Source organism: Copidosoma floridanum, unplaced genomic scaffold, assembly GCF_036245765.1.
Source record: "Copidosoma floridanum isolate Cflo_tuat_1 unplaced genomic scaffold, Cflo_Japanese_pri ptg000004l, whole genome shotgun sequence".
Lineage (NCBI taxonomy): Eukaryota > Metazoa > Arthropoda > Insecta > Hymenoptera > Encyrtidae > Copidosoma > Copidosoma floridanum.
The window spans coordinates 16,420,059-16,446,572 of NW_028321881.1; the positions used below are offsets into that span (position 1 = coordinate 16,420,059).

Below are 26,514 nucleotides of genomic sequence, written 5' to 3' on the forward strand. Positions count from 1 at the left end.
CATCGCCATTTCTTTCTACGTCACAACAAAATCGTTCAGGCACAAGATAAAGTAAAATTAAATCGAACAACCATACAAACTTATACGCGAGTTATGAGAATTAAGTTATTGTTAGCCTGTTTTTGCACACATGTGCATATTATACTAAGGATATTGGGTATTCCTTCAACATATTTCATATACTTCAGAACTTAGAACCGTAAGGTAATGTCGATATGAGAGTCTTACTTTGATTACTCGATGTCTCGTTATTTGCATGGGCCTGTTTTTCTGGAATTTGATCGCGGCTTTCGATATCTCACTTAAGGAAGCACTCTTTCGATAATTGCATTATTGAATGCTTCCTTAAGCAAGATATTGAAACCTACTGTCAGCCCCCTATAGTTTTTTGGTCAGTTTGTCCACCGATGACATTCCTTAAGAATAGTTTTCAACTTATTCGCTCCAAGTAAAAGTGGTGCTACCCTCACTATATATGTTAAATTATGGGGCGCAAAAAAATTAGAATGACCTTCGTCAGTACTACAGGGGAACGGCTCCGCAAGTATATTGTATGTTAAAATGCATAAGTAAATGGTAACGTTCTATCAGGCTCTGCAGAGTACCATAGTATATCATGGTGCATAAGTTTGTCATGTTGTTATAATATAATTATTGTCAATTATTATATCTCTATACCAAAAATCTGCATGCTGACGACATGTCGTGCACAACTCACCTGTACTGCTGATTTGATGGACTCGTTCCAAATGCTGTATACTGACAAGTGTACCCGTGTATGCAAACAACTTTTCACATCTATTTTGTTACATATGAATAAGGATATGATATGACATTATTAACAGCCATAAAGAAGGAATTCAGTTCCAATCCTTCAAGATAAAAATTTTCCAAAAAGAGACTTAGCGAAGTTCTGGATATACTTCAAAAAGAACGAGACCAGGAGGATGTCACCAAGAGAAGTGTACGTATTTTAATTAATTAATGGTGTTGCAAGTAAAAAAACTTTCTTTTATACTTTATATATCATAGCTATATGAATGTGTATGAATTACACACGTTAATTTATACTTATAATTCCAAAGTTCAGTTTAACGTATAAAATCTTGGTTTTATGCATAGTGCTAGTATTGTATGTATAACTGTTCTATAAGAAATACGGAAAGGATCTACTGTTGGAAGATGACGATACGAGGGAAACAAGTGAAATAGAGGGAATCAAAAAGGATTGCCTAGAAAAATCCTTTGCTTTCAATTTTAATGTAAAACACTTAGAAAGGCCTATGGAAAATACAACTCAAGAACCGAAAAATAATGATTTTCAAGAGAAAGAGCTTTTGCTACAGCAAATCGCTGAATTATAAAAGCGAGTATTTAAGCTCGAGGAGTCACAAGTGCAATTTAAGTTTAATTAATTTCTAGTACAAGAAAAAACCTATTCATGAGAAATTCTCTGACAGTTAAAAAAGCCGACCAAAAAAAAGGTAACCTATAATCACTTTTGCATTATGTTAGATCAATTATTTAATTACATTTCATTAAAAAAACTACTTTTTACCATAACGGTATATATCTTCTTAGTTACATTATCAGGTCAACTGAGTGTTGTGAACGTACTGTCAATGACGTTGACGTTGAAAATAGTTTATTACAAAGCAGAGCATCGCATTTGCCATCATTTGAAGAACAAAAAAAAATAAGAATAGTGCAGCTGCTTATGAAAAAAAAGATAAAGTGCGGGAAAAAATAAAAACTGAGAAAAAAAAAATTAAGCACCAAAAAAGTAAATGTATGAAATAGAAGAAAAAGCCATCGTATGATCCCCATAGTTATTCCAAATTTGAAAAGACGTTAACAAGTCAATTTTACGTTTATAAGCAAGCTGATCCATTCACCAATGAAAAAGTTAGTATGTGATTCATTTTCACATTTCCGATGTACAGAATTATAACATATTATAAGTCTCATATAATTTTGGACTCGTTATTGGCAACATCTTTAGAGACGCTTCTATGACGGTTTTTGCGATGTCATGAATGACGTTTCTAGTGACGTTTTATACAAATGTAGTCATACAGGCCTAGTCTTGACAATATATGTATGTGTCTATGCTTGTAAGTATAGTACATAAATACCACTTATTAGGTGTGTTTATTGATAAAAAGAATATACTTATTTTTATTTAGAAAAACTTATAACTTTTGTGGCTTTAACAAATCAGCTATCTCGTTAATTACTAGTCAAACTTTAAATTTAGTATAAGTAACTTAAATAACAATAACTTTAATAATTAAATTTACATTGTTTAAAAATTCTGTATTTTTCTCTTCTTTACTAAGCCACCCGTTTTAAATTTACAAAAACTAGTCCCAGAATCATTATGAGTGACCCAAGGAACCCCACAATAACATGGGTACCATTTAAATGAACACTGTTTGGAAATTCTTAATTTTTGTCCGTCATATTGTATCGTATATTTTGAGCTTACAAAAACCACCTTAACTATAGTAATCAGTGACCCTAGAAACCCTTTTATAAGAAATTGAAAAAAAAGTTGTATTGAACACATAAATTTACGAAAGAACAATTTTTTTCTCGTAATTTTTTCAATGTTCAGAATCTTACTTATATATAAAGAGACAGCGTTTCTTTGTACGTTTAAAAAATCTCAGAAACTACTTAACCAATCAATCCTAAATCTAAACAGAAGTTCAATTAAAGCATCTAACCTGTTGAAGGCTATTAAAATTAACGATAACTCTAATAAAAACATTTTTCTAATACTTATAAGAACTCACTGCAAAGAGCTCTCAAAGAAATTTTTTACTTTGGACTGCTACAGGGCCAGTAGTTATGTTTTCAATGTTCTTAACGTTGACTTAGTGGCTCTGGCAATCAATTTTACGGAGCTTCTTTAATAAGTTAAGATTCGTATTAGGCTTCAGTCCCGTGTGACCTGCATGCACATAGTCGATGTTGAGTGATAACATAGCTTATGAAATCTTATTTCTCAGAAAATTTTGATTGTTCCTGAGCGTATATGGTGTGGAAAAACCTTTAATCTGACTAATATATCAAGCAAAGTCTCAAAAACCATTTTCATCACTAACCGTGAGAACTACTCAACCGGTATTACCAAAATTTCACATAGTGATTATTGACACTTTTTATACAGTGTAAGATCACTGTTGATTTTGAATAAATAAATAACAAAAAAACTGAAAGTTTAAAAAATACGCAAGCTTTTTTACTTTAGTTTAGCAGGATCAGCAAGGTAGCGTAGAAATAAAGGGTGCCTGCAATAAAATTAAGTAAGTCTGGTTATAATATCCCCAAGCAAGTTGTCAGATATCATAGTCATTTACCACCAGTCATGAAGCATAAAGCTAGAAGTCGTTCAGCTGAATATCCCAGCTATTGATGACAGTGTTCTCTAATGAACAAATGACTCATAATTAACTCCATCCCGTACTACCAAGATTAACGATTGCCACCAATGAATAGGCTTTTCGATCGCTAACGTCCCTGGCGTAATACTAAGAGACGTCTAGCCAGAGAAGAATCTGCTCTAGCAAGTTGGTGTTTTATAGCCATTCTTCTAACTGACCTGGTACCACCAGAGCAGATTTTTGTGGAATAGCAAGCCAGGGAAAATCACCCTTGAGGAGCTTGGACAGCCACAACGGACCTTCCCTTGGTGGTTTATTCCCACAATATCCCCACAGAAAAGGTATTCTCCAGGCCCACTTTCCTAAATAATGATAAGTGGTTGTTTATCCAGGGAACGACCTAAAGATGAAATATTATTTTGCTAGTGGGGTACCTACCTCTAGCATGATCTCCACACCCAGAGACTCCAAGGATAAGAGTCAAGCTACTCGCAGCCGGCTCTCCAACATCCAGAATAAGAATAACGAATATCTGCTTGTATCACCACTGATCCCTTTCTGGTCGATCAAAAGTATTAACATTTTCTATGTAACCATCAATCTTACCGATTTCTTTTAGGACCATCTAATGTTTAACTACCTTGTCAAAAAGTACATTTTTACTATAATTTCTGGCAACAATTCATCGACGAAGAAACAATACAGAGCTGGCCACTATTAAATGAAGTCAGTCATTGACTGTCAGACGTCACGAGCGAAGTTGTTCGTCAAGAGGCTGGGAATCTGGGCCACTGACGATCCTGCATTACTCTCTTAGCTCTAAGAATTTAAAGAGGAATTACTGATACTTTTCGAGATCTACACAGGGTGAACCTAACAGCTAAAAAGAAAAATTAAATAAAACAAATGGAATAGTCTCTTACAAGCAAGTACCACAAACCAATCTCCCCACTTTGGATCACCAAAATAGCTGAGCTCTGCAAAAAAAGGTGCTTTAGACACCAGCGTCTCCAGCGTAACACCAGAAGACATTGAAAAAGGCTATAGAACTAGCTCAAACACTTTAGACATTGTGTTGTTTTTGTCTTGATCAGTATCGTACTACAACAGCAGGCTAGATAAGACGACTTCAAGGTATCCAAGCAGTCATATCTGTTGGAAACTTTAGCCGGAAAAAAATTAGCTCACTGATCCTTTTTGGGACCATCAGACGTCAAACTACCTTGTCAACAATTATATTATAACTTACAAAGTTGAAAAAAACAGCCCTTAGGGCTCACAAAAAATTTAACCATGCCTAAAGTTGCAATAGGGCAAATTAGAAGGAAAACTTTAAATACTTTAAATCTATACAATTTCAGGTGCCAAGAAACTGACGCAAAACATTTGTTGAGATTTAATCAACAGCGTCAAAATTAAATTTCTATTAGAACCCTGACAGTAATCTTTCAAATCTTCCAGATTTTTTAAATGTATGTATTTATTGTGGTGATAAAAAACAGATAAAGAACTATAACTCTGTGAGTAATCACTTAAATCTTTCAGATTTTGTAATAGATGGAGTGATGTGTATTTGTATTCATTGTTGTGAAAAAAAAAAGAGATAAGGTCTTAGGACATTGTTTCTCTGATAACGAAGTTTGTAAGATTGGAAAAAATAATTTTTTTAAATATATTTTTTCGTCAGTTTTTATTACACATAGTCTTACATTGAAATGGCTCTTATTATTTATTATGACGTAAGGAAGTGCAAATCAACGACCCTTTAGGGCTAACAAGTATTTTATGGCGTAAGGAAGGTATGTTACTTTTCAGCATGCTTACATTTTTCTTATTTCTTACAGTTTATTATTTGATCAAATAAACTGCATAAATTCAGAACAGAAATTTGTTTCAGTAATAAGTTTTTTTATTTTAAAAAGTGTTAAGGATAATTGTAAAATTTATAACAAAAAACATTTTACATCAAGTGTAACACAGTGCAGTGTTCCATTCAATAAGTCTCGGGTGAGGGCAAGACGGGGGGGGGGGCGCTAGTAAATTGTAACTGCTTACGATAATACTACGGGATCGCCTATAGTTTTCCTTTATACATAGTCTAATAATCTGTGAGATGAAGAAAAATCACGGTGATATTCTAATTGTATCTCAAGATTAACGATTTCGGTACAAAAAAATTTAATTCTCTCACTGTGTATTTGCGAGCTTTTGGCTGACTTTCCAGAAAAAGAGAGTCCCTGGCCCACTTGGTGTTAGCCTGCCACTGATCAATCCGTGAGTAAGTGTATTATTATTTGGGATCCATCCTCAGACAGCTTCGTCTCATTTATTTTTGAGTTCAGGCCTAAGATATTATGCGAACGACTCTTTGCGGCTCTGGCATGGCTTTCTGATCCATGTGTTTGGATGGCCCCAACCATCCTGAATGACGTTTTCCAAGATATGTAGCGTGCCAGACTTGACTCAGACAAGGTTATACCACCATTGATGGCTCATGGATGGTTAGATTTTGCCACCAAGCTTTAAACGATCTGTGGTATCACTATCCTGGGCTTAATTACCAGATAGATTAGTTACTCTATCACTGGTGCTCTCATTTACTTTATCATCGACCACACTCCTTTAGAACAGTGCTATTACAAGCGATGTTATAACCGTCCTTAACCCTACTTTTCTTTTCGTTTGTAGCCATTGGCCCATAGGAATCAGCTTCGGGTGAATGGCTAGCATCTTCAGGCTGAGCTTAGCTCTGGCTGAATCCAAGCTACCATTAGAACAATCTCTAGCATGAAAAGATAAGATGTGCAATGCTTGACTGAGCTGTTTGTGAGCACAGTCTTTAGTGAGTAGTCAGTGAGGTCAGGTCCACATTAATGTCGTTTGACACGACTCATTAAAAGTACTGGTCCTACTTTATGTGAAACTGCAAGTGCCTCCTGCAGCTATGGCATTTTACAATAAAGACAATCAATAAAACGTGTTGCTTTTTATAACGATTTCTTATCAATTTAAATGAATAGTAAATATAAGTAATTATAACATGAAATACTTGCCTAACCTTTTACTTTCGTCAAAAATAGTTCTTATATTTGCTCATCATTATTATTTCTTAATGGTTGCGCTGGTCTATAAAAAAACCATAGCGTGAAACGTGCCATTAAAGTCTTCAAAGATACAAAGAATAAAATAAACAATTCATATTATAGTAAGATGGTCTTATTTGGGAAAAACAAATAAATACTTGGCTATAGATTATAAATGCTTTTAATTTACATATTAAAGAAAATAAAGTTATATCCAAGCTTTAATTATGCATGAATAAGTAACAAGGTATTAAATAAACTTTTTAAGGTAACATTGACGAGTATGGCTGATTAACATATAGCTGGACAAATAAAATGAGTTGGTATTTTGTTGTCAACAGTAATAGGCTAGTATAAGAATGTTCACTTTTTATGCAGTTGTTAAATCATTGCTCGCTTACTGTATGTGACCCTTGTTTCATAACTTTACCGTTGTAATGATATAGTTTTGATCTTATATTATGAGCATTCACAGCTTGTTCAAAGTTTTGAGCAGTTTGGATGCTTAGTTTTAGCACAATGATTTGTTTTTGTGGCTCTGAAAACCATGAAGTACTAGAAATTTGAACAATTTTTCTAGCTGTAATATTACGGTATGATTCTAGATGTATATGTGTAGTAAATACAAGAAGCTTGCGATACGTGTATAAGTATGAAAGTCAAAATCAATTGTCACTTTGTTTTCTTATTCTAATTATTAGGAAAACAAATTAATTCATACATTTCTTTATTCTAATTATTAGAAACAAATTACACTATTGTCAATGCCAAACGTGAACCAGTAATACAGATACTATGAAATTTGTATTTTATTTTTTTTTCAACTTAAAATTGACATATAATACTTAAATTTCTTATACAAAACAATCAGAGATTGTAATGTGTTTAACAATCTAATTTTCTTAATAGTGGCAAAGCCACAGAAGTGAGACAACGAACTGAAAGTATAACCCTGTTGCTCGTCATTAACATACTGCTGGGACTGCTGCTCTTCGCTTACTAACGCTTATTAGTCACCTCAATTTGATTTCACTTAGAACAGCCTTTGAATTTTTTCTACTGAGTGGGCAAATATTCAGCTTTAGTTTCAAACAAACTGTTTTTCTCATTTCATTATTATTTTATAAGCTTGATGAATAAATATAAATTAGATATATGGAATTCTTTGTTACAATACTTTATCTTCAAAAGTGTTATAAGAACAATATTTCTTATGATTTAAGTTTGTCATGATGATTGCACTGACTAATTATTTCTGTAAAGAGAAAACAAGACATCTATCGATACTTACAAGTTTGTGATGTTTTGAAACAAATGTACGATGTGTCGAAATGAGCAAGAAAATAACTAATTTTTTCCTTATTTTGCGGGAGTTGGTGGGGGGGCAGTATGGGGATAATGGGGCGTGGTGGGGCAGTATGGGGAAAATGGGGCGTGGTGGGGAGCGGTGGGGGGTTTGTGTGAAATGCCTAACTGAATTTACTTTATAATATAGGAAGATATATATATCGAGATACATGAAAACCTCCTAAATACCAAATAAAACTGCCCTAGATGTAAGTTTGTTCGCAATTAAACCTTACATCTGCTGCCCTAATAATCACTGTTGGCAAACTAGATGCTCGTCACCCGATTGCCTGGATGCATCCTGGTGACTCTTAATGATAATATAATATTGATTCATGACACAAGTGCTTATCACCTGATGATGCGGCTTGCTTACAGGCCGCTCTATAAAACAATAAACTGTGAAACATTAACACGAGTGCCTATCACTCGATATTCTGCAGCACTTTCTGGATGCTCCATCATTATATTAATTACTAGCAGCCCCCCGTCTCGGCTTCGCCCGAGACTTACTAAAAAAAACACCGTAGTGTGTTGACACGTAATGTGAAACATTTTTAGTTAGAAAATTTTACACATATTCCCGATACATCTCAGAACAAAAATCTTCTTATTAAAAACATATTTTTTCGGAATCCATATAGTTTATTTGATCAAATAATAAGGTGTACAAATTGAAAAAAATAATTATGCTGAAAAGTACCATGCGTTCTTTATGCCATAAAATAATCGGTGGCTATAAGAAGTTGTTGATTTGGTTTCTTCTGTGTAATTCACGAAAAGGGCTATTTTTTAAAGCTGTTAAGATTTTAAACCCCCAAAAAATTTATATTAAAAAAAAATTGTTTTTTCTCATATCTCACAATTTTATTACCAGAGCAACAAAGTCCTGGACCTTAAACCCAACATTTTTATTGCCACAAAAACACAAATACATTTTCTACTCATTAAAAAATCTGAAGTAGGATCTTTAAAGATTTCAGAGATTGCTGTGAGGGTACAATGAAAAGCTGATCTCTCACGTAATGGACTCTTAAGTTGACGATTTTGACGCTGCTGTTTCAATCTCGATAAATTTTCGGCGTCAGTTTCTTGACGCCTCAAATTGTATTCATTAGATACATTTGAGGTTTTCTTTCCAATATACCCTTTTGCGACTATTGGTATGCTTACGACTTTTATGACCCCTAAAGGCTATTTTCAGTCAACTTTGTTAAGTTCTAATATATATAATCGCTAGGTAGTTCGACGTCCGATGGCCCTAAAAAAGACCGGTGAGCTTCTTAAGTTAACTCTTTCTTGACTGCAGTTAACAGCAATTGTGACTGCCTGGATACCTCAGGGTGATCTTCTCTGGCTTGCTGTTGAAGACCCAGACTGATCGGGAGAAAAATTACAAAGTCCGAAGCTTTGGGGCTAGTTGTAGTGCTCTTTCCCAACGTCTCCCAGTATAACGTCGAAGACGTTGGTGTCTAAAGCACCTTTTTTATTTGCAGATTCAGTTGTTTTGATGATCTTAGATGGGGAGATTGGTTAGTAATACTTGTCCAGTGGAGGCTGTCCCGTTGGCTCAAGTTTTTTTCCTTTATAGCTGTTATAGGTTTGCCCAGCGCAGACCTTGGAGAGGATCAGTGATTCCTGGTTGAATGCTTAGAGTCGAGAGGGTAATATAGGGTCGTCGGTCACCGGGTTTTCCAGCCTTGCGAAGCACAACTCCGCAAGTGACGTCTGCTAGTGAATGGCTGACTTGGTTTAATAGTGCCCGTCTTTAGTTAATATAGTCTTTTAGTCGACGAATCGCTTCCGGAAATGGTAATAAAAATGCATTTGTTGGCAAGGTAGTTTACACTTAGGTGGATTCTGAAAAGAACCGATGAAATTGATGGTTAAGTAGGGAACGTAAATACTTATAATGGCCCTAAAAAGCGCCAGTGGTGAAACTTCCAGGCTATTCTTATTCCTGATGATGAAGAGCTGGCTACGGTTGCTTGATTCTTACCCTGGGAGTCTCGATATACGGAGACTGTGATGGAGGGAGGTACGCTGCTGACCAAAGAATATCTCGTCTCGGGTCGTTCCCCGGATAACCAACCGCTCACCGTTAGACGGGAACATGTGGGTAAGCGCATTGGGGACGCGACGACCAAGAAGGTATAGCCGTTGTGGCTGCCCATGCCCCTCAGAGCTCAGAGCTGTTTTCTTCCCTTGCTTACATTGGTAGCTACGAATTCTTTAACTGCACCAGGTGGGATGGTGAAACTCCCTCACAACTTTGATGGGTTGGAGCAAATTGTGCTCCGGTTAGATATGTCTCCTGGTATTGTGTCAGAGACGGCATCGGTTGGGATTAATTTTTTGTTTTGATCGCACTCGTCGAGATTCGGGGTGAAGGGACACTTAGGCCCCTTCCCTTGAGAAGGGTGTCGTCCGTAACCGGGATACCCAGCTGCAGAACTATCACCAGCATTCTCTGAACAGCTTGTCGAGCTGCCGAAGCTCGACTATACAGCTATCGATACGCTCCGGCCTATTATAACCACACTTATTTAATTATGTTGCAGGTAGCTTCGATTTTATGTCGACGCCACCTAGCGGATTTTACTGAACTAAAGTGAAAAGCTGGCGTATTTTTGCAAAACTTTGAGCTCATTTATTGCTAGTGTTATTAAATTTTTTAAGATAAAAACTATACTAAAACCATCTAGGAGGTATCATGAATCAGTGTGCAAAATTTCAGCAAAATCGGTTCAATAGTTTTCGCGGTTAGCGATTACAACGGTTTTAGCGACTTTGCTTTATATATTAGTAAGATTAGATATTAACACAAGCGCTTATCATCAAAAGACCTACAGTGCTTCTTAGCTGCTTGCTAGAATTATAAAAGAAAGCAACAATAACCAGAAAGCCTACTTTTTAAATACCTGGAGCTCTAGTCAGCTACCTTATCCAATAATTAAATGTTTATCAATAAAACAATCACTATTACGAGATGACTTGAGCTGCTTACTGTCTGATGTTTTTGATAGAAAAATAATAGTTACTCATACAAGTGACTGTGTCCCAATGTTTTAGGGCACTTACTGGCCACTTGAATAAATAATAAAATTATCAACCGTAACACGAGTGCAAGCTTGTTTTTTTTTTAAATTTCTTTTAGACGTCTTAGACTCTTGTACCCATGTTTCCAAGTCATTGCTGTAAGGACCCTTGTTACTCACAACTCTCTAACACTTCAATTACTTCTTGTTTAGGCAAATGATCTAATAACTTTTACCATTCACCAGCTCAAACATATAGAGTCCGTAGTCCTTTAAGTTACATCCTTCTTAAACCCTAATTTCTTATCAAATTACTCAGACACACGAACCCCAATGCCCATGTGATAACGCAGGGGACCCTAGTTACTCGTTACGAATCATTTTTTAGTCAACATGAAGCCAATAACCTATGACTCTAACATTTGATTCACGTAATTCTAACTCTTAGATAGTTAACTCCATACTTTTCGTCTTTATCTTTTTGTAAGTCATTTATAACCTGGGGACAAGGACCAACGTGACAACATTATCACTCTACGTAATGCCATATACTCATGGTTCATATTTCAGTTGAGATACTAACATACTTTAGACGCTTATACAGCATTCACATTAACAACAGAGGTTTGCGTTTGATGATGCTAGAATGAAGCAATATTGTGATCCGTACAAATTATGGAATTTCAGAATTCAAAAAAAAAAAAAAAAAAGACTAAAACGCCTCTGATCTAACAGTTACTACTTATGGCTTTTCTATAAAGATTTTGTCAGTATATATACGTTGATATATATGTATATATATCAACTTTCCAATATTTACCAACCAACTTTCGAATGTTTCATAAGAAATACATTTTTACAATTTTTGTGTATTTAATTTTATTTATTCTTAACTTTTTTAGTTACACAGTAAAGTAATTGTTGGAAAATAATAAAAATTGGAATATGAAAAATTTGATGTCACCACGTCAAATTTTTAGTGGGAGTTTGTGATTCCTGATACATTAACTTATCTTGAAACATTTAAGTTATTATCTGAAATAAAAAAACACATAAACTTTTTAATAAAGTCCAATATTCTATTCATGTTAATTAATGATATTAAACATACATTAAAATAGGAAAATCAAACGAACTAAATGAAAAAATAGTAGATGAAATTAGTAGTTACGTGGATGCTAGATATATAAGTCCAATGAAAGGAGCTTGGAGACTTCAATAATATCCAATTTGTGGTAGAAGTCACACAGTTGTAAATCTAGCTGTTCATCTTGAAAATAAACAAAAACTCATATTTGAAGAAAATAATATCAAAAATGTAATAAAAAATTATTAACCACCCCTTACAGATAAGTTTGAATTAAATAAAGTAGATTTTGCAAAATCACTAAAATATGTTTACATTCCAGAACATTACATTTTTGACAATAAACTTAAAATTTGAAAAAAAAGAAAAGTTACACTAAAAAATATTGCTATAGGTAGATTAAACATAGTATCTCCAGAAGATCATGAACGCTTTTTTTAAAACTTATTTTAAATAAATTACATGGGGCTACATCGTTTAAAAACGTTAAAAAGATAATGAAATAACATATTAAAATTTCAGGGATACAGCAATTGCAATGGGTTTAATAAAACATGATTCTGAAATCGACAAATTTTTTTAAAGAAGCCATAACAATTTTGTTTCCATACCAGTTAAGATAATTTTTTGCTTGGTTTTTGATTTCAGAAAACATTCAAGGAAATAAAATATGGAATGAATATAAAAAATATTTTACGAAAGACTTCGATAATAATAATTATAATTGTACATATTAATCAAATTTTGGTATCAGAAGGTAAATCATGTGAGTCTTTTAGTTTACCGATACCAACCATTAGGAACTATGTAAATAATTGCAATATTGAGGAAATATCTTTAAGTAAAAAAAAGTTCGATATAATGTACACAAATTTAAATGAAGATCAAAGAAAAATTTTTAAAACTATTTGTGAACAAGATGAAAATATATATTTCATAGATGGTCCTGGTGGATCTAAAAAAACCTACTTATATAAGACACTCATTTATTACTTTATTTCTAGAAGTAAAAATATTTTGTCAATGGCTTGGACAGGAATTGCATCTGTATAACTACAAAAAGGTATGACCAGTTATAGAACTATTCGTATACTTCTAGACTCAGATAATATTGAAATTGTATTTTTAGAACTTGAAACTAAAAAAAAGCGAAAGGAAGTTGATTTAATAATACGGGACGAGGCTTCTATGATTTTGAATAAAGCTTTAGAAATCGTTTATAAAACGTTGAGAGACTTGTGTAATACAAAACTTTGCTTTGGTGATAAATTAATAGTATTAGGAGGAGATTTTCGACAAATCCTTCCAGTTATAAAAAACGGTAATACAACTATAATAATAGAAGAAACTATTAAATCATCATTTTTATGGATCTTCTTTAAAATTTTAAGATTACAAAATAATATTCGTTGTTGTAATAACGAATTTTCAAAATTAGTGTTAAGAATTGGAGAAGGGGACATAGAAACATTTAACATTCCTAAATCCTGGATAACAGGTGATGTCTGTACTAAAATAGTTTGTAATTACAGCAACTGTTTTAATAATAACGTGATACTAACTTCACATAATGAATATACTTTTTTTTAAACAACAAGATTTTAAGTAAATTACATGGGGAAACTAAAACTTATTACAGCATCGACACTGCAACATATAAAGGTGTTGATAAATCAGATGATAATATTTATATAAATTTTTCGGTAGAAATGTTAAACAACATTCGTGAAGGCTTGCCACCTCATGATCTTAAATTAAAAATAGGTACAATAGTAATGTTAATTCAAAATTTGAGTACATCAGACGGATTATGTCACGGTACACGATTGCGAATTACTAAATTACTAAAGTATAACGTAGAAGGCGAAATAGTAACGGGAAAAAAAATTGGTAATAAAGTTTTTATTCCAAGAATTACAATAAATACAGGAAATACTTCATTATTACCTTTTATTTTATACAGAAAACAATTTCCATTAGTTGTAGCATTTGCTATGACTATAAATAAGTCTTAAGGTCAAAGTTTTAATAATGTTGGATTATACTTAAAAAACCTTTATTTTCTCATGGTCAATTATACGTGGCTTTATCAAGATGCAAAAATGAAAATGGAATTTTTGTTTAAGTCGGTAGAGAAAACAGTTTAGAGATTTAAAATATGGTTTGGAAAGAAATTTTTGATTATTGAATATAATAATGTATCTAATATTCATAACATGATTTAATTATTATTTTTTTATGTATATGTAAAATTTATTAATTAATATTACATATCATGAATGTATATTGTGTAAATATATATTGTACCGATTTCAGCATTAATTTGAAACAAAATAGATATGGACGTAAGTCTTCGTGGTTTCATTAGGCTTTATAAGATGACTCATAAAGTGATGCGAAACTTTTATTGTTCATATTAAAGATACTCTTAATATAAATCAAGTTTATGTACGTTAAAAGAGGAATCGTGTAATAAAGGACTATATAAGTGATAATGATATAATAATTATGCGCACCAATATATGTGTATATAATATTTGGTTTTAAAATATTGATAACTCCATATTAATTGGTTTTTAAACGTACTTAGTTGTATAAATAATGATGTTTTGCGCAACAACCCCCGATGAATCAATTTATGCCTTTAAATTTTTTCTTTACGATAAAATAAATCATGGCACTAAGACAGTTTCGTCCAAAGATAGGTAAAGACGGCATGATCACGGTTAGGTTCCAAAAAAGTGATCTGGGGAGGCAGTGGGGGCCATGAAAAAATTCATGGGGATTAGTGGGAGGGCCATAGGGGGTAGGTGAAGGTATGTGGGATGTTTTAAGAAAAAATACTATACAACATTTCCATATGATTTGGTAGGAATGTGGTAATAGACTTTAACACATTGACAGGGCTGGCAAAATGCAACGTTACAAAATGCTAACAAAAAAAGTCAGCCCACCAAAAACTTTGAGCTTACAAAGAAACCAAGGGATCCAGTAAATCGAAACACAATTGATTGTATTTAAGTTCAGCTGTTTATAGTATTGTACAGTAATCTGTAGCTATTATCTGTAAGTATTTGAATAAATATTAAAACATACATTGTGATTATCCCAGAAAGCCATACGTTGTTGAACCCCCTGGCTTGAATAAAGACTTATACCATACTTCTATACTATTTATATAATATTTTGTGGGGGACGGTGGGGGGGCGGTGGGGGCCATGAAAAAATGTGTGGGGGGCCGGTGGGGGGGCTGTGGGGGGTTTTGAGAAAAACTACAATATGTCAAAATAAGCAAGAAAATAACGGATGTTTACTTTACTTTGTGGGGGGCGGTGGGGGTAAATTGGGGGGCGGTGGGGGGTTTGTGTGGAATGCCCCACTAAGCTAACTATATAATATAGGAAGACGTTGCTGTAAAAGTTCAAGGAGTTAGAATTTTAGTATATCCACCACAACACAATATAAATTTTAATACATTGATACGAATTTTACAAGATACAATGATAAGTGCAGTAGGCACTTGTAGTCACTTTCCTGTTGGGTATAATAATTGGTTTTCACTCGCAAAGAACAATTTACATATTGAGCCAAAATAACAATGACAATCCCATACATGTATGTAAGTATACTATATATATATATATATATATATATATATATATATATATATATATATATATATATATATATATACATATCTCCACTATATATAAGCGGACGTACTATGCGCGGTAGACGGTACAGTAGAAAGCCATGTGCAGTATACAAATTTAATAGACTATCCATGGTACAGAAAAATCCTGTACCAAAGCTATTGAAAAACTTGTACTAGTATAGTTATAAAACCGACTTGTCACAGGTTTTTCGGTGATCCAGATAAGTACGTAAAAATTTGAGATTTTTTGCAGAAATCTTAAGATCTGTACGTTATTTTTTTATGCTCATCACTTTTAATATAGCTTATTCTGGTAACAACAATTTTTCGTGTAGAAGTAAATGGTATTAAGAAACGAGATATTTATGGGTTTGCTACATCTAACATCCTTCTAAGTTTTCAGAAGTCCTCTGGATTACAGCAAAATGGAAGAAGTAATTTGCTGAATAACAAAAAATTGCAACCAAAAAGCGTCAATGGTAAATTTATAACACTTACAAACTCATATGCTTTTGATATATCAACAGAGCTTCTGAGTCATGGTTGCCGTTAAGTACAAAATTTTAAATAATTTACTGACTGTAGCAAAAATTATTTCATCTGAAAATCCTATTTATTCTATGCATCAACGTTAATATAAAATGTTGTTGATAGTATGATTAATTTCTTATTTATACTTACTGAGAACATATACTTTATTCAATTTTTACAGAAGTAAGCTCTGTTATGGACGGTCTTACAAATATAGGTTAATTATTCTCTACAGTTTTTAAATCTTTCGAATCTACGACTATAACTAAAATTTTTTGGGAATGCAAGGATACAAGCTAATGTAAAGTATTGACAGTGCCACTATCTGTATTAGAAATTGGATGGGTACATAATTACATAAATCTACAAAAAAAACTGAATGGTTATTTTGAGTATAAAATTTTGCATGTAATATTCACAACAACCAGACAACTATATGTGAATACACATAAGCGTCATATGTTTAGATTATTACAGATGATGCTTACACATTTGTATTGTACATGTAAGAAAACAAGTTGTCGATGCAAAATTTTTTAAATCTTATGTTCATAAGGTACCGAGTAAATTCAAAATCCAAAATAGTACCTTCATTTTTTGTGGTGTTGTAAGACATAACCCTCAAGTTCTACCTGTTTCTGTAAGTCATTGCTTGTTTTTTGTAGAAAATATTATGATTCATGTATTATTAGAAATGACCTAGAAAAAAACAGAAAATGTATACCAAAGTCTTAAAAAACGTTAAGATTCGTGGTATATTATGTAAAAAATGTAACAACATTTAAAATATATAAAATGTGTCTATATAACCCATCAAATTGTAATGGAGCTAGGATGCAAAATGAAAGTTGAGCAATTTATTACCGTAAGTGAACAAGTATTAGCATTCAACTTATCATCACATCGTTGTAAAAATTTAGTGAAATAATAATCTTCATTTTTAATTATATATTTTAGTTTCATTTTATTGTTTTCATTATAAAACTAATTATCAAGAAAATTTAATATTCTTTATGATTATATAAAATGAGCAAAAAAATTTTTTCTGGTAAATACATTATTTTAAGCTACGATCTTTTTACTCATTTATTCTTTTGTTAAAAAAAACTAAAACAAGAGTTGGAGATTGAAACTCAATTTATTAAAAATGTGTAAATATGAAAAAAAAAAAAAAAAGATACTAAAGTGGAAACGTACTATCCATATTTAACAATACATAAAATGCACACAAAACCTTATGGGTAAAATAAAAGTTGTATAAAATTTATAAAAAAATGTTTGACTACTTAAATAAGAAGACCCCTTTTTCCTTTGCATCAATGATAATGAGTAAACGTCTAGCTTTCAGTAAAGACGTTCCTAAAAGACGAGTTCTTCTTGAAGTCTTCTAGGTATCATTTTTAGCTTTTATTCAATGGCTTTACTCAGAATCACCCGTCTAGAGCCACTACATTTATGCGAAGTAAAATATTGAGTGATGTTTACACTTAACAAGAAAAAAATAAATAAATAAGTAGGTGTAAATATTAAAAAAAGGCTTAGACCCATTGAAAAATTGTTTATTTACTGCTTGTTTTTTGATTCTTCTAACATCCTCTCTTTTTTTAGATCCTACGATTAAAGTTACGACTGAGCAGCATCTTTGTGGGCCTGATGTTCCTAAAAATATGTCCCTTACAATTAGTAAAGGTCACCCCCTGCCAGTTTGAGGTTCATAAACTATGCGCATCGTGCTTATCAGCATTATCTTAAGAGACATGCTGATGATAAGATTCTATTCAAAATGTGTGAAATGGTAAATAAATTTCACTGATATTGAGGGCCGAATAAAACTTGGGCTCTCTCAAGCATCAGCTTTGGCTGTCAACACAAGTTTGCTACACAATAGGATGTACACTTAATAATTAATAATCAAATAATTTTATAAATACCTGTGAGAAGAGCTCACGGGAGAAGTCGAGCAGCTGATACCTGGAGTACTCAGGAATCTTGTGTTCGTTCTAACAGTGAGTAATTGCTTATGTTAGTAATTTCCATACAATCTTAAATAAATATTGTTAATAGTATGCTAACTATGCTTAACGGTAACTACTATGAAGATTTTTTTATGGGTTATGTCCACAGTAGCTCCAAAACTTTGTTGCTCCAAAATCCAGTACACACATTCTGTGGTGTTTCTTATACAAGGAGAGGTACAGGTCAATTAACGTGATTAAGTGTGTATGTATTTACAAATAACTTTAATACAAAAACGTAATAATTTATTATAAAAATATCTTATGTAATGTAACTACTAATAGTTTGATAATGATTCACAAAACGTCGGGAGCAAAATATTCCTTATTGCCCAAAATCAAAGGATCTCACTAGACAAGTCTTCGCGTGATCTTTCTTTATAATTTTTAACACTGTTTTATTAGATCACCAATATTTAAAAACAAAACAATAAAATGACGCTTAAACTATATTGGGTAATAAGCGCTTGTTGAAACCAAAATAAAAGAAAACAAAGTTAATCTCGCATTTCTAAATCCGTTCATTCAGGAATGACCAGCGATCCCAAGAACTCGCCCGAAAATCAATCATAAGTAGGGAAATAAAAGTAAACTTAATTGCGAATTTGTGACCGTGACACAATGTGTAAATTAGAAACCGTTTTCCTGTAATATCTTAAAACTAAACAAACTCGTTTCCTTACAAACGGCTAATAACTTTGCATAATCTAGCACTTATACTGTAACATCAATTATAATATATGTTTATTTGATTTTTGAATACAATCCAATCCAAGTGGGTATTTTTCTAAACAAAATAAGAGTGCAACGCAATATCTAACGGGATCTTTAAATTTAAACTGCGTGGTATGACAAGAGAACTATTCAAGTTGAATCAAAATCTCCTGGTATGAGATGAGGCATATCTGCGAGGCCACCACTAAGGGTTTTTTTACTACTTCTACAATGAGGAATCGTAGTAAATAAACGATTCGCGAGCGACACTCTACCATTCAATGATGATTCCTCTTACTCACGGTTACCAGCCAGTACGTAACGGGATGGTCTCGACTTGATCACCCACGAGGCACGCGATGACGATCTGGGATGGCTCTACCAGAGGCTGGAACGGTCGCTTGAGCTTGGCGAGCTCGTTGACGAAGAGCTCTCGATCTCCCTCGTACTTGCCCTTTTATCATGCCATTCCCCTCTATTATTAAAAGCCGCCAAAACCGCTAGTTGCCTTTGACCATCCTCGCGTTTCCTCGCACCTGGTCGTGGCTTTACACGTCCTTTTCGGATCCCCTTCCTATCACGGGTCCCCGCACTATATACATACATACATACATACATACAAATATACATATATGTAACCTATGACGAAAGAAGCCCCTACTAGTAGCAATAGTAGCAATATACCTAAACAATTTACATTAATTAAGTACTAAAAAATTGACTGTTCAATTTTTTTTACCACAGTGCAAATTTAATTACATTTGGTTCAAATTAATAGTGCACCTAAGAATGTGAAAAGAACTCTTTCTCATGAGATCAAAAGAATTATTAAATGTATTCTTTATACATTTTTTTGCAAACTTCTAATAAGTATCAAATTAGTTAAGTCTGCCATATGAATGGAGCAAATAATTATCCATCGTCAGATTTTTTTTTATCTTTATTATTATGTAAGTGTGCCGAGATGGGTCTGGTAATACCAGGTGCCAACATGCAGGGATCGCTGGCCTTACAAGCGAGGAAAGGTCGCTGAAATGTGGGATTTTTCCAGGGATGCTAAATAGCCTGGATCTAATGCAGTGGCAGAGAACGCCAGTTTAACCAGGAAGAAGAGGACATCCTAAAATACGGAGTCTCCCCCAGGAAAAGGCTACACAGTGGTGAGTGGATCCAATGCACTATTGATGCAGAGAGTGTCAGCTTAAGTGGCAAGGTGTTTTAATGGAGATTTTTCTACTGTGCCTATGGTGTGATAAGGTACGGTATAAGTCAGGAGATTAATAAAATAGGTGTGGCAATGCACCCTCACTTATAGGTAGTGAGTGAGTGATCCTAGTAACTAGGCCAATAGGCTGTCCCGTTAACTTGGTTAAAAAAAACTACTCTCTCTCATGAACTGTTTTTGCTTCCCCTCTCAACGTACTGGTTTTATTTCTCTCTCTCTCTTTCTCCCTCTTTATTTCTCTCTCTCTCTCTCTCGAACTACTTGTCAACAAGCTCAAGTGTTACGGTTTCTCAGACCCTGCCGCGCAATGGATCGAATCTTACTTATCAAATCGCACACAGACTGTTCGCTCACCAGATGGTGAACTCTCTTAGACTTTGTTTCGCAGCCTCGGCGTGCCGCAGGGGAGCCTACTAGGACCTCTTCTGTTTTCAATTTTCATTAACGATCTTCTTGCTGTCTGTCAGGATTGTGGCAACCACATCTATGCTGATGATTTCTGTTTTTATTTCCATGGCCATGTCAAAGAAGCCGAGCGTCTTATTGAACAAGTGAACTTAGTATTATCGCAAATTTCTATATGGGCCGAACAGAACGGCCTAATAGTAAATGTACTGAAGACTGTTGCCATTTGGTTTGGAACCCGGGGATTTAGGAATAGAATGAACCAAACTCTACCTCCTATCAAAATGAACGAGGCCATCATCGACACCAGTGATACCATCAAGCTGCTCGGTGTATTCCTCGACTCATCTCTAACTATGAGACCTCATTGCACTGCCACCGCCACCAGCTGTTTCACTGCGCTTGCAAAACTCAAGCGCCTTAAAGACTGCATACCTAGAGATACAAAGCTACTTCTCGTTTAATCACTGGTTTTTCCACGACTCGAGTACTGTGCAGCGTTGCTTTACGGACTTTCGGCCGAGATGACGACCAAATTAGGTCGATGCAAAAATGCCGCTCTCCGCTTTGTAGAAAACATGCGCAAATCGGAACACATCACACCAGCATACCGCAAACATCACATCTTGTCTTTCAGTAGCAGGATCTTTTACTGCATGCTTAGTCTGTTGGCCGGTGTCCTCAAAACTGGAATTCCTACCTACCTCGCAGATAAATTTGCCTTTAAAATTACGTTATCAGATACAGTCTGTTCTAGAAGATCAAACACCAAAGAACTATTCGTACCCAAAGCCGCTCTGGACATATTCAAAACTTCATTCACTGTCGCAGCGGCCAGAGAATGGAACAGGTTACCTGTCAGCCTCCGTATGAGTTTCTCTAGACTCGGCTTCAAGCACAGACTATTGGATTTAATTTGATCACGAGACAACCGGCCACACGATCCTTAGTCTATAGTGGATTAATTCTTATACCGATTACCAGTGTCAAATTTCTTTTATTTACTTTTTAATACATTCCATTATTTTTTTTTTAATTTTAATTTTACTTCACTTTACTTTATACTTGTTTTTCTGCGCCAATGTTTATGCTGACACATATTTTTGCTGCTATGCAGCTCTAATGTATCAATCTCTGTGTCTGATATGTACTTCCCTTGTCAAGGCTATTCTGGGACTATGGCCCTTAGCCTAATAAATCTAAATCTAATCTAATCTAATCTCTCTCTCTCTCTCTCTGTATTACACACTGTACCACTGTATAAGACTAGATTATTATTCATGGGCCATTCTCCCTTTTCCTTTTGCTCACTACACAAAAACTTTACATCAGACGTCACTTAGCCATATGTATTCTACTGCCTACGCATGTATATACGCTGCACCAAGTCACTAGAAAATAAAGGTGTATTCGATCCATGGCATCAGATATATACACCACGCTGTTTCTGTTTTGGTCGAGTGCAGACTATCTATACATTGCATACATATTTTTTTCTACATCATAAGTATGTGATACCATGAATTTTATACAATGTAGTAATAATTTATGTTTATTAAGCTAACTAAGAAAAACATGTAGCATAATAAGAAAACTATTATAACTATTAAGAATTGATTTGAAAATTACTGTATGAAAAGATTACCTCAAAAGAAATGAAAAAATGTGATATCTTATAAGGGTTGCAAGATACGTGAAAAATATGTAGTTTTACGGCTTTTATAATTAGGAACAGATTCATCGGGGTGCACAAAAAAGATCTTATTGACGTTACAACGTAATCTCATTATAACTTATCTGATGCTATCTTCAGTTTTATACAATTATTGTTAAGAACAGGTAAGTAATTAATACATTTATAGCATAATTAGAAAGTTTTGGACATTCAAAATCTGTTCCAATATTGTTTGAGGAGGACATAAATTTTAAAAAATGATAAAACGTGATATATCTCAAGGTAAGCAAGACAGGCCAAAATTTACAATTTTTTCAGGTCTCTTAACGAAAATGAAGTCATAAGATTGCACAAAAAAAAAGGTGTTGGTTTATTACGAAACAAATTGTTTTCTATATTCTTATATACAAACAATAGTCATGAAAACAAGAGTCGAGGTCATCTTGGTTTATGAAACTACCTAATTTTGATGATTGTATTGACTCGATAATTTAATAGAAATATAGCTTATTTATACAGTATACTAAAAATTACAGGACAAAAATAATAATTTTAAATACTTGTTTATGTTGTTTTTGTACTTTAAAATCAAATATATGATTTAAGTTTCTACATTTATGATGTTTTTATGAACTGCCAAACCTTATATCTCTCTCTAAAGTGGATTGCACATTTATAATACAAGAAAAGAATTTTTAAAAAAGCTTTGATAAATTTTTTTTTAATAGACAGGACATCTTAATTTTTCTACATATGCATCTATTAAATCTATATTAATTTATGTTACACTTCTAAAACGTTATTCTGTTGTACAAAGAAACGTGAAACCCAATTTTTTCGTAAATTATAATTGTAATAGATTTTAACTAAGGATTACGGTGTAATACAAATGGCATACCAAATGCTTCCTAATTCAACGGCTTTACTTTTATTACTGTGGGAGAAAGTGAGGGCATTAAATAGCTGGTTGTCGTATTTTCTATCTTATGCAAACAAATATTTTTCAGACCGATTTTGTCCAACACTAAACGTATGCATAAGTGGTTGCCTGTCATTTGTACAGTAGGCCGCAAGTAAAAATTTTATGTAATTACGTGCAATGTGTGAAGTATGTTTTTTTATTTTGTTTTCGTTTTCTTTAACTTTCAATAATGTTAAAAAAAAAAAATTTACTTGTTAAATAATTCTAATATTTACTTAACTCCAAAATTCTTGCCATGAATTAGAAATTGGTGTTTTGCTACGACTTGTACAACCTTGGGCTTTATAGTTTTTAAGACTGTAGGAGCTCTAAGGGAGAAAAATTTTACGTAGACTGACGCTGACAAATTTTTTACAGCAAGCCATGGGTAGACACTAGATAAAAACAAAGTAGCTTGCATGACCACTGATCTGACTTTATTACTCCTTACACGCAAGTTGAAAGGTACTGGTTACACAGTTTGGTGACTAAAAGATTAGCAGCATTATTTTTCGTAGCAAGAGTAAGAAAAAAAAGTGGGAGAAAATGACAATGAAGAATGAAAACAAGTCTTCATGTGTAAAACTCTATATCTACTGGAAACTCACTATCTGGGTAAGATTTTTAGATATTGAGATACATAGTAACATACAAGGCACAGAATCTAGATGTTATGATAGGTAATTTAAAATACATGTAAGATTCTTATTATCATAGTTATTATTAAAAACCATAAATAACAATGAAAGTAACATATGTAAAAAAGAAAAAGTTACCTGAAAGCCAACTGTTATGTTATTGTAAGCAAATCTGAGGTCTGCTCCTTGTTCATTAAGCTTTGCCAGAAGAAGTGCCTGCTGCAAAAAATTGATAGGAGTAGCGAAGAAAACTTTGAAGTTGAAATTGTTACTATCTTTCAACTGAAATATGCACTCCATGCCTACAAGTCCAGCAGGGATTTCTATACTCGCTACTACGTGCTTTGTTTGCTCGGATAATCCCAGTTTTACTTGTATTGATGAATAATTTTCAAACGGAGACGTTACAATGAATTGAATCTGAAACAGTTGTTTTTTTTGCTGACAACACCGAGTTGCTTGAAAAAACTATTAATAATAAATAGTTTATCTTTCAAATTTATAGTGTTAAACAAATTACAAATATACAACTTTATAAAATAAAGTACAAATCTTATAACAGTATAGTATGAAATTGGATCCTAAAACCATAACCAATTGAGTAGAACCTTACAGTGAACAAAGTTCATTGACAACTATATGATAATCTGCAGACTTTTTTAAAAATTGTTAAGTAAAAATCTAGATTTTTTAAGTATAATATCATTCCTAATTTGCTGTTGTAGTGTACTGTTGTACTGTAACTAGTTGTAGTGGAAAAAAAGAGGCAGCTATTTTTTTTTGTTATTAGTAGCAGTATTCTGAAACTTTAAAAAAAAAATTTTTTTTCCAGTAAACCTCTTTTTTACTAGACCTAATGAATTTTTATTGAATTAATCTATAAAGATATCACAGTCTATAAAATTATCACAGAAAGTAAGAGGTTATTGTTAGCGAAAAAATGTCACTCTTAGTCATCGCACTTTTTTGCAAGCTAAACATCTTTAGAAATCCAAATCAACTACATCTTTCCAACAGAATAACGATCATTATTTAAATTCAAATGCATTTTTCTTTTTCTACCACACATACAAGACAGAAAATTTTTACAAATTACACACTTAATTACATGCTCGACTTGTCTGGGACAAGGTCAATAATATATTTTCCTGCAAGTAAATTTCTCCTTATCTAAATTTTAAACTGTCAAGTTTTGGTATACAAATGGTGTAAATCTACTACACAATTTTGAGCCACAGAAGATGAAATATAACTTTTTCAAAAAAGTCAATTATAATTCATTTATCATAGGTTATTACATTATTTACTGAGGCAAAAATATAAGGCACTACTTTGAGTAAGGTATTAAGCTCAGTGTTATGGAAATCGTATTATGAGTGCTACATCCCAAGTTTTCATCCAAACCCGATACTGCATGTACTTCACAGTTTAGTGACCCCAACTCTGACGCGCCAATACCATTACAAGAACGATCATTTATGCCAAGACTAATAAATGCACTTGCAGAAGAGACTCGTTATAATATAATGAAAAAATCAAGAAATAAGAATTCGGAAATCAGTGAAATTAAAGAAATAATTGAAATAATAAAGGTTTCTCACCAAGACGATCTTATATTCCAATCCAACCTAGTACATCCTGAGCCAATAACGTTAACCAAAAATCTGTGATATTTAAACCAGATGAAGACTCTACGTCTTCTGACAAAGAAACTATACATTTAACTAAAATAAAACCGAAATTTCGATCTACTTTTCAACGCTCGGTACAAGATCAAGCAATTTATACGAATAAAAATCAGAAGCAGTTATGTAATTTAAGGATAAATACCTACAGAAATAAAAGTTGCGGTACAGAAAGATTTATTAAAGAATAGCATCAAAACTCATTGTAGTGAGATAGTCACGATAGAAAAAATAAAGTTCTAAGTTATAGCGTTCTTGGGGGTATACAATCTTTACCTACATCTTCTACCAAACATCATGATGGCAGTCTTACTTGAATCAAAAACAATTAAATTTATTTCCATCGTCTACAATAGTAAATAAATAGATTGATAAAACAATGAATAAATTCTTTGCAAACGAAAATCCCAAAAGAGCAAAATCTCCAATTGAACCTCACAGAAATGGTTCTACCAAAAATAAATTACAAAACTCTAATGATAAACTGTACAAAAAAACTGTATCATCTATTAAACAAAGTAGTATTGCAGAAAAAAACAACAAGCTATCTCAATCAAAAAATTTAGAAAATAAAACTTATTACAATACAAAGAAAAACTTGTAATCAAAAAATTTTACTGCAAGCAAACCGTATACCAGTGTAAGAACCCATATAGCAAAATTAGAACTTGGCTTATAGCAAAAAGGTAATAAAAAATACTAGCCCTGTTGAAAATCCATCTTATATTACTTATAGAGCAAATAAATTAACATTCTTACATACTCAAAAAAATTTAATGATAACTTAATTAATACTCAACTAAATTTATGAACTACTTACAGATGTAGAAGTTACATTGAAAAAATAATCATAAAATGTTCAACAAAAATGAGAAGACGTTATTATAACAAAAAATCGAAATCACGACATATTTTCACTAGTCATGAATAAAAACTTCACAGACAAAATGAAACCAAGCATTTTACGATCATGCTTTAAGAATCTTAAAAATGCTTTATCAGTAAAGGAAGTTAACACTGCTGGTCTTTCTAGGAAAGGTCAACTCAGTGATAATTTTTCTAAAAA

General features: G+C 33.0%; 1 protein-coding gene across 1 annotated transcript in view; it reads right to left on the reverse strand.

Moving 5' to 3' along the window:
• Apoltp (Apolipoprotein lipid transfer particle) overlaps positions 1-26,514 on the reverse strand; it is a 2,496,658-nt gene that overhangs the window by 1,388,523 nt on the left and 1,081,621 nt on the right. The window contains exon 15 of the mRNA XM_089596186.1: positions 23,902-24,183. Coding sequence (XP_089452312.1) covers positions 23,902-24,183 — 282 coding nt within the window. The remainder of the gene's footprint in view (positions 1-23,901; positions 24,184-26,514) is intronic.